Source organism: Epargyreus clarus, unplaced genomic scaffold, assembly GCF_041222505.1.
Source record: "Epargyreus clarus isolate Ecla_fem2 unplaced genomic scaffold, WU_Ecla_fem_2.2 ptg000039l, whole genome shotgun sequence".
Taxonomy (NCBI): domain Eukaryota; kingdom Metazoa; phylum Arthropoda; class Insecta; order Lepidoptera; family Hesperiidae; genus Epargyreus; species Epargyreus clarus.
Window position 1 is genome coordinate 593,488 of NW_027332242.1, and position 8,687 is coordinate 602,174.

Sequence of the window (8,687 nt, forward strand, 5' to 3'; positions counted from 1 at the left end):
TATTTTAAAGTACTAATATAAAAATGCGATATCGTTAATATTCAAGCTTCGTATTAACGATGATAACAGTAGGTAATCTCACGGCGTCAGCTAATCCCAGCAAAAGACGATAATCATTATTATTATATTTTTAATTACGGAATACATTTTAAAATTGATACAACTTGTGATACAACTTACTTTGATTTTTTGTAGATCTTTAACTTAGTATTAATTACGGCGTAACCTTTTACGAGTTTTGGCGGCAGCATATACGCAACATACACAACCAAACACAATATACAGTACGAAAAAGTTGACAAATTCATGTAGCCGCCATCTTGGATTTACATTTTGACAGCACTATCGGTTTCAACACGCAAAAACCATGACGAAACACATGTAGGCAACTATTTTTTGTCCAAAATAAATAAAAAATAAATTTCGAAAACAATACCCATAAAAAAATGATAATCTATTGCAGCCGCCATCTTAGTTTAACATTTTGAATTATGTTCACAAATTCATTACAATCGATCACACGGACTTATAATTCGAGTAAGCACCTACAAATTAATTTAATTATAGTTTGTAAATGAAAGTCATCTTGAAGGTCTTGAAGTCGTGTAATCATATAGTCACATAAAAGGTACAGAGTAACGATATAATAACTATACGTAAGTTCACACTAGTGATTAAAAGTATTATAACTACACAAGTAGCTCCGTTATTCGCCTGTTCTTGCTGAAGTCTCCGACCAGAATGTCGCTCTCTGTTAATTCGAGCGCCGCCATGGTGTCGTCCCCATTTCACATACCCGCATCTGTTTTTAAACTGTAGTAGCAAATGAGTCACTTATTACTTTAATGTAATGTTATAAAAATGTGATATCGTTAACATCCAAGCTTCCTATTAACGACGATAACATTCGGCCATCCTGCTCACACGTTCGTCCTCGATCGTGTATGGTCTGATACAAGAGCTGTAAAAGAAAACCAGTTGTTTAATGCCTAAGTCCAGAAGAGTTACACATTTTCTTGTAATACCGACTCGCACGTATGAGGCCCGAACTGTTTATCAAAAACATGGCTTAAACTTTACGCATTTTCTTGCAATACCGACTCGCATGTAAAAGGCCCGAACTGTTGATCCGAACCAAGGCTTAAACTAGGTGATGTTCATATAGAATCACACTAGTTGTGTATTACCCCGGTTATAAATCTGCCCCAACAGTGTTCACCACGGATTTCTGTTGCAGGCATAGTTCATAAGGATCTTTATCTTTACATAATCATTATATGATTTACATACTCTTTCTTTTCTCTTTAAATAAATATTATATGCGCGACAGGTATTGAAGCGAATGCATGAGACCATTATTAAATAATAAAAAACACGGTTTTAACTAGGTGATGTTCATATAGGATCACTCTAGTCATGTATCACCGCTGTTTTTATACCTTGTTTACGATAACATTCGGCCAGTGCTCAACTCAAATTTACTCCAACTGTCGGCGACTAACTAAAGTTATTTAATTAAGAATTGTAATTAACTTGTTTTGTTATGTCTGTCTGAATATGTTTTATATGTTATATGATAAAAATAAGTTACGTAAGTTTTAAGTTTAAGGATAAGACACGGTAGATGGCGCTATCGGTCGCATTTGTAGCATTTTATTAGAGGTTTTAGGTATTTTTATGAAAATTGTATTATTGGTTAAGTTTTTGAGTTTTATACATGTTTTATATTTCTAAAGTTTATGTTATCTCCTAGTATATGTTTCTAGCTTCATATTGATGTAAGAATAGTAAGAATCAATTATGATAATTTCGAGATAATTAGGATTATTGACATGTGAAATGACGTAACTTGTACATTTTTGGAATATTTTCGGGAATAACTTCGTAACTAATTTAGGGATGGAAATGTAACTTATGTAGTTAGATAGGGCTAATTATAAGGATTCCAACGATGTACGATACATGTATGTAACTTTTGGAAATTAAATAAAGAAAGGGTGAAAACTAGGTCAGCCAAAGTGAAAATGACATGAAAATGGGCCTAAAAAAGCGCGGCTCTCTTTACGGTATTGCTCTGGGGTAGCTCAGAAAACCAGTTTTCCGGCCTAAGCATGGTCTCAGCAGAGAAGAATTCCAAGAAGACTCCTGAAGAAGAAGAAGACTCCTGAAGAAGAAGAAGACTCCTGAAGAAGAAGACTCCTGAAGAAGAAGAAGACTCCTGAAGAAGAAGACTCCTGAAGAAGAAGAAGACTCCTGGGGAAGAAGAAGGAAAATCTGAAGACAGAAGCGTTCCTGCGCAAGAAGAGGAAGTAGGGGTTAGGTCGGGATAGGGAAGAGGCTTTGGCTGGCCTACACTCTTGTTTCTATTGCACGTCAATTATTGTTTCTATTGCACGTCACCCCTTCCTCGCACCTCCCCTCTCTACGGCACGGGACAGGCGCAACTCCCCGACGCGACGACTATCACCACGAGCGGGCTTCCGGCGCCGGACGGAAGAAGGCCGTCCGTACAACATCACGCCCGCACCCCTATACGGTCGCAGGTTAGGTGGCGGCGTGGCATACCACCACACCGCCGAACACACAGCGCCCCGCGACATCAGCTGGTCCTTCGAGCCGGATCATCGTGCTAGTCGTCACATCGTCGGGTTACTGACGCCGCCATGCCAGTCACACGGAGCCAGAGGGGAACCTCGCCGCCGAACCAGTCGACTGCGCCCCGCGCCACGGAAAGCGCGCAGGGGACAACTGACTCTTCGGGGACATCGGGCACCGCAACTGAGGGTACGCTTACAAAATATGAATCTAGAGTCACTTCAGGCACCTTGGCAACTGTTCCAGCTGCTCCAGGCGTTCCAGCTGTTCCAACTGCTGCAACAGCTGGAACCCGGAAAACGCGCTCGGTGAATTCGACGAAACGTCGGGAGATGGAAGCCAAGCTGGAATTGGCGCGCCGACAGCTGGAAGAAGCAAAAGCAGCTGCAGAACTCGCCAAGGCGCAGTGGGAGCTGGTCCAGGTGGAGAATGAAGAGTCCGAGGTCGAGGATGAAGACTGGTCGCATAACGCGAACATCCACACATGGGTGCAGTCGACGGTGGAGAGGATGTCCGGGGCGGGGCATCAGGGGGAGGTGTCCGGGGAGGGGCACCGACTGGGGGCGTCCGGGGAGGGGCGAGCCAGTCAACCTCCAGTCACTATCGTCAAGCCTGAAGACCAAGCGGAACCTTCAAGTAACGGGACCAAGGAATTGGCTGAGGCCATCATGAAGGCCATTAGTGTTGCGCCGAAGAATACATCGCAACCTAATTACGTACATGAATTACCCGACTTCGATGGAAGAAGCGAAGAGTGGATCGCCTTCAGGACGGTATATGAGGACACCGCACCGCTGTTTACGGATGTACAGAATATGGCGCGGCTGCGGCGGTCAATTAAGGGCACGGCAAGGGAGGCTATCAAGAGCCTATTATATTCAGAGTGCCCTCCTGAAGAAGTAATAGAAGCTCTTCGTCGAAGGTTTGGAAGACCAGAAGCCCTGATCCTGATGGAACTGGAAAAGGTAAAGAATCTTCCTAGGATCAACGAAAATGCGCGCGACATCTGCGTGTTCGCCAGTCGAGTGAACAACACCGTCGCGACAATACGGGGGCTAAGAAGACCGCAGTATCTACACTCACCGGAAATGGTAAGGATTATCGTGAGCAAGATGCCGGCGGTATTGCAGTATCGGTGGTACGACTTCGCCGCCGACGCAGAAGATCAAGATCCAGACCTGGTGCATTTAATGAAGTTCCTCAACAGGGAAGCGGACCGGTGTGGACCATACGCGACGCAGGAGACTACGCAGCAGCCGCGCCAGCCTCCCAGACGTCAATTCACGAACACCACGTCCGAACAACTGGAAGAAAAGAAGACCTGTCCACATTGCCAGTACGAGCATCACCTCTTCGAATGTCGCAAATTTCTACAGCTGCCAATGAAGGAACGGTGGGACGTCGCTACCAAGTCGAAGATGTGTTTCAAGTGTCTTCAAGGACGACATCGGAAGGAAACATGTCGGCGTCCACCGTGCAAGACATGTAAGCGGTGGCATCACTTCGTACTTCATGAAGAACGATGGGATCATCCGAAGCCCGAAGAGAAGAAAGAAATTGCGAATAACGTCATGCTCCCGGTGAACACTGCAAGGACAGCGAAGGCATATTTGAAGATGGTTCCTGTTGAGCTATATGGACCGAAGGGAGCTGCCCGGATCCTGGCGTTACTGGATGAGGGGTCAACTGTCACGCTTCTCGACTCTGCGGTTGCAAGACAAATCGGCCTCAAAGGACCCGTGGAAGCACTCACCTTGGAGACCGTAGGTGGGAAGACCATCTCCAAGGAAGATTCAATAAAGGTCAACGTCAGATTGAAGGGAATGCACCAGACCAAGAAGAGAACCATCTCTGGGGCCCGTACGATAGAGGACATCAACCTGACGCCTCAGAGGTTGGAAATAAGAAGGATCGAAGAATGCGCTCATCTCAAGCCAATGTCGAAACAATTGTATTATGAAGAAGAGTCACCCAAGTTGTTAATCGGACAAGACAATTGGGAGCTCATCGTGTCCAGAGCCACACGCAAGGGGAAAAGAAGTCAACCCGTAGCATCATTGACCTACCTAGGGTGGGTGCTACACGGGTCCGATGGAGCAGCATCAAGACCTGTGAACTTCGTAACCTGCGCGCACGTGTCTTCTAAAGAAGAGGATTTGGAAAAGGTCATCAAGGAACATTTCGCCGTGGAATCGTTGGGGATCCAGCCACGTCGACCGACCACAGACATAGAAGAAAGGGCTCTGGCAATTTTGGAAGAACCGACAAAGAGATTGGACAATGGGCGCTTCGAGACCGGCTTGCTATGGAAAAACAAGGAAGGGAAAATGCCTGACAATTACAAGCAAGCGGAAAACCGGTTAAGAAACATCGAAAAGAAACTGGATGGGGATCCGGCACGGAAGCAGGATTATGAAAGTCGGGTAAAGAATCTTGATAGTAACGACGCAACGAGGGACGTGCCCAAGGACTTCGGGAGCGGACACACGGACACACGGCCGTTCAACGGACCTTCGTTCTTGGCACAAGAGGAGGAAGATTGGCCGAAACCACGTACCTTCAAGGCGAAGCCCACGGGAGAAGAGAAGGAGAGGTCAACTGTGGGGGCAACGAAGCCCGTTGATCGGCATCCAACTCCGAACCCGGTCAAGTTCTCAAGTTGGACGCGACTAGTGAGAGCGACCGCGAGGGTACTACAGTTCGTCGACCTGTGCCGAAAGAAGAAACACGCAGTGAACGTGTCCCGCAAGTCTGAGCGTCAAGATCCTACCTGGAAGAGAAATAAGAAGAAAGCCAAGGTAGCAATGAAGCCCGTGAACAAGAACACCCAAGAAAGAAGATTCATTCCCCTCGAACCCGACCAAATAAAAGAAGCCGAAAAGATCCTATTACGAAGAAGCCAAGAAGAGAGCTTCCAAGATGAAGTACGCTGCGTCAAGAAGATGAAGCCATTCGAGAAGAATAGCAGGCTTAAGAAATTGGATGTCGTCATGGAAGATGGACTACTACGACTCCGAGGAAGAATCAACGCGGCAAGACACACTCGGCAAGATAAGAAACCTGTGGTGTTAGACAGCAAGCACCACATCACCAGACTGCTCATCGCGTACTACCATGAAGTATTCAACCATGGTAACCACGCGACGGTGATCAACGAATTGAGGCAGCGCTACTGGATCCTGGGACTACGGTCTGCGGTGAGGGCGACGGTTCATCGGTGTCAGTGGTGCAAGGTGTACCGCGGCACGCCACGACTCCAGCCGATGGGGAATCTCCCGCTGGAACGGTTACGGCATGGAGAACCGCCGTTCACATGCACCGCCGTAGACTACTTCGGACCCATGAGCATCACGGTGGGTCGGCGTCATGAGAAGAGGTGGGGCGCTCTGTTTACGTGCCTCACAACCAGAGCCGTCCACGTGGAACTGGCAGCATCTTTGTCAACGGACTCCATGATCCTGGCGCTAAGAAGAATGGCAGCAAGAAGGGGGATGCCGAAGACGATCTTCAGCGACAACGGCACTAACTTCGTGGGGGCCAACAAGGAACTTCAAGAAGCCCTCGCCAGCCTCAACAAAGAAGACCTCATCACCACAGCCGAGCGGATGAGCGTCAGGTGGAAATTCATACCACCTGGGGCTCCGAACATGGGCGGGGCATGGGAGCGCCTGGTCCGTTCCATCAAAACGGCCTTGGCGGTCACCCTCAAGGAAAGGCATCCCAAGGAAGAAGTCCTGCACACTCTGCTATTGGAGGCGGAGCACCTGGTGAACTCAAGACCTCTTATCGAAGCCGACGAAGACAACGAAGAAGGTGCCCTCACTCCCAATCACTTCTTAATTGGGAGATCCTGCGGCACAAGATTGGGAACATTCACCGACGAAGACCTCACCGGCCGGCGAACACGGAGGACAGCGCAGCGACTAGCCGACCACTTCTGGAGCAGATGGGTGAAAGAGTATCTTCCAACTCTGATCCCGAGAAGAGTCGACGCGAGAGCTGCCACAAGGGACTTGCAGTGTGGAGACACGGTCCTAATAGTGGACTCCACGCTGCCACGAGGAGCCTGGCCGAGGGGTGAGGTGGTCCGAACCTTCCCTGGGCCCGACGGTCGCACCAGGGTATTGGAGGTGCGCACTACGGGGGGCGTGTTGAAACGTCCCAGCTCCAAGTTGGTGCTGCTGGTACCAGGACGGCGTGATGAAGAGCAAGCGGTCGACGACACAGGCGGTGGAGCATCGAACAGCGAGCCAGACTGCGGGGAGGCGGTCGTCACGTCGAGCCACGAGCATGGAGTCGCCGGGCCAGGAGTTGGTGCTACGCACGAGGGGGAGGATGTCGGCGACTAACTAAAGTTATTTAATTAAGAATTGTAATTAACTTGTTTTGTTATGTCTGTCTGAATATGTTTTATATGTTATATGATAAAAATAAGTTACGTAAGTTTTAAGTTTAAGGATAAGACACGGTAGATGGCGCTATCGGTCGCATTTGTAGCATTTTATTAGAGGTTTTAGGTATTTTTATGAAAATTGTATTATTGGTTAAGTTTTTGAGTTTTATACATGTTTTATATTTCTAAAGTTTATGTTATCTCCTAGTATATGTTTCTAGCTTCATATTGATGTAAGAATAGTAAGAATCAATTATGATAATTTCGAGATAATTAGGATTATTGACATGTGAAATGACGTAACTTGTACATTTTTGGAATATTTTCGGGAATAACTTCGTAACTAATTTAGGGATGGAAATGTAACTTATGTAGTTAGATAGGGCTAATTATAAGGATTCCAACGATGTACGATACATGTATGTAACTTTTGGAAATTAAATAAAGAAAGGGTGAAAACTAGGTCAGCCAAAGTGAAAATGACATGAAAATGGGCCTAAAAAAGCGCGGCTCTCTTTACGGTATTGCTCTGGGGTAGCTCAGAAAACCAGTTTTCCGGCCTAAGCATGGTCTCAGCAGAGAAGAATTCCAAGAAGACTCCTGAAGAAGAAGAAGACTCCTGAAGAAGAAGAAGACTCCTGAAGAAGAAGACTCCTGAAGAAGAAGAAGACTCCTGAAGAAGAAGACTCCTGAAGAAGAAGAAGACTCCTGGGGAAGAAGAAGGAAAATCTGAAGACAGAAGCGTTCCTGCGCAAGAAGAGGAAGTAGGGGTTAGGTCGGGATAGGGAAGAGGCTTTGGCTGGCCTACACTCTTGTTTCTATTGCACGTCAATTATTGTTTCTATTGCACGTCACCCCTTCCCCGCACCTACCCTCTCTACGGCACGGGACAGGCGCAACTCCCCCACGCGACGACTATCACCACGAGCGGGCTTCCGGCGCCGGACGGAAGAAGGCCGTCCGTACAACATCACGCCCGCACCCCTATACGGTCGCAGGTTAGGTGGCGGCGTGGCATACCACCACACCGCCGAACACAGCGCCCCGCGACAACACCAACAATGCAATATTCATTTAATGTCTTCATGGTACTCGATGCCTTGGGTCAACCCAAACCTATGCATCACCACGAGACACCCGCGAACATCACACTGCCCGAGGCATCTGCACTAATCCATCTTAACTTCACATAAATAAAAATCAAACCACAAAGTTTCCTACACCTACAGTAATGACAACATCTAGCTGCCCACTTTACTTATGCCTGGATTCTAAGTCCAATAGTTAAATCTCCAACAACTATTGATTCGATAAAGTTACGCATCAGAATAACGACGTTTATCTTATTAGTCCATTTCGGAATGCTCAACAACCTGTTCAATAACTGTTAAACTGATAGATAGATCTATAGTTGGGCACTAAATGAATCTGTACGACTCAAAATACTATTATAACATTATTTTATTACTACTTAGTACTTCTTTTAATTATTACAATGTCATTTTATACAAATAATTGGCTTTCCAACGTACGTCTTTTATCAAACTGATGTAACAGTATCAAAATAATAATATATCGTTTATATTTTAAATTAATTATATCAAAGTTAAAGACTAAATAATGCTAAACAAACCATGAATTTCACACAATTTAACACTTAATAAGTTGTATGAACCCAATTTTTTACGTTATCTATCAC

The 8,687-nt window shown here is 46.2% G+C and overlaps 1 protein-coding gene across 1 annotated transcript; it reads left to right on the forward strand.

The window, feature by feature from the left end:
• Positions 1-2,663: 2,663 nt before the first annotated feature.
• LOC140757082 (uncharacterized) lies at positions 2,664-6,944 on the forward strand. The gene has a single exon (XM_073092619.1). It carries the CDS (start codon positions 2,664-2,666, stop codon positions 6,942-6,944), a length of 4,281 nt encoding a protein of 1,426 aa, XP_072948720.1.
• The last annotated feature ends 1,743 nt before the right edge of the window (positions 6,945-8,687 follow it).

Excerpts from the sequence above, each read along its gene's own strand:
- LOC140757082 (XM_073092619.1), top strand. The coding sequence starts at position 2,664 with ATGCCAGTCACACGGAGCCAGAGGGGAACCTCGCCGCCGAACCAGTCG.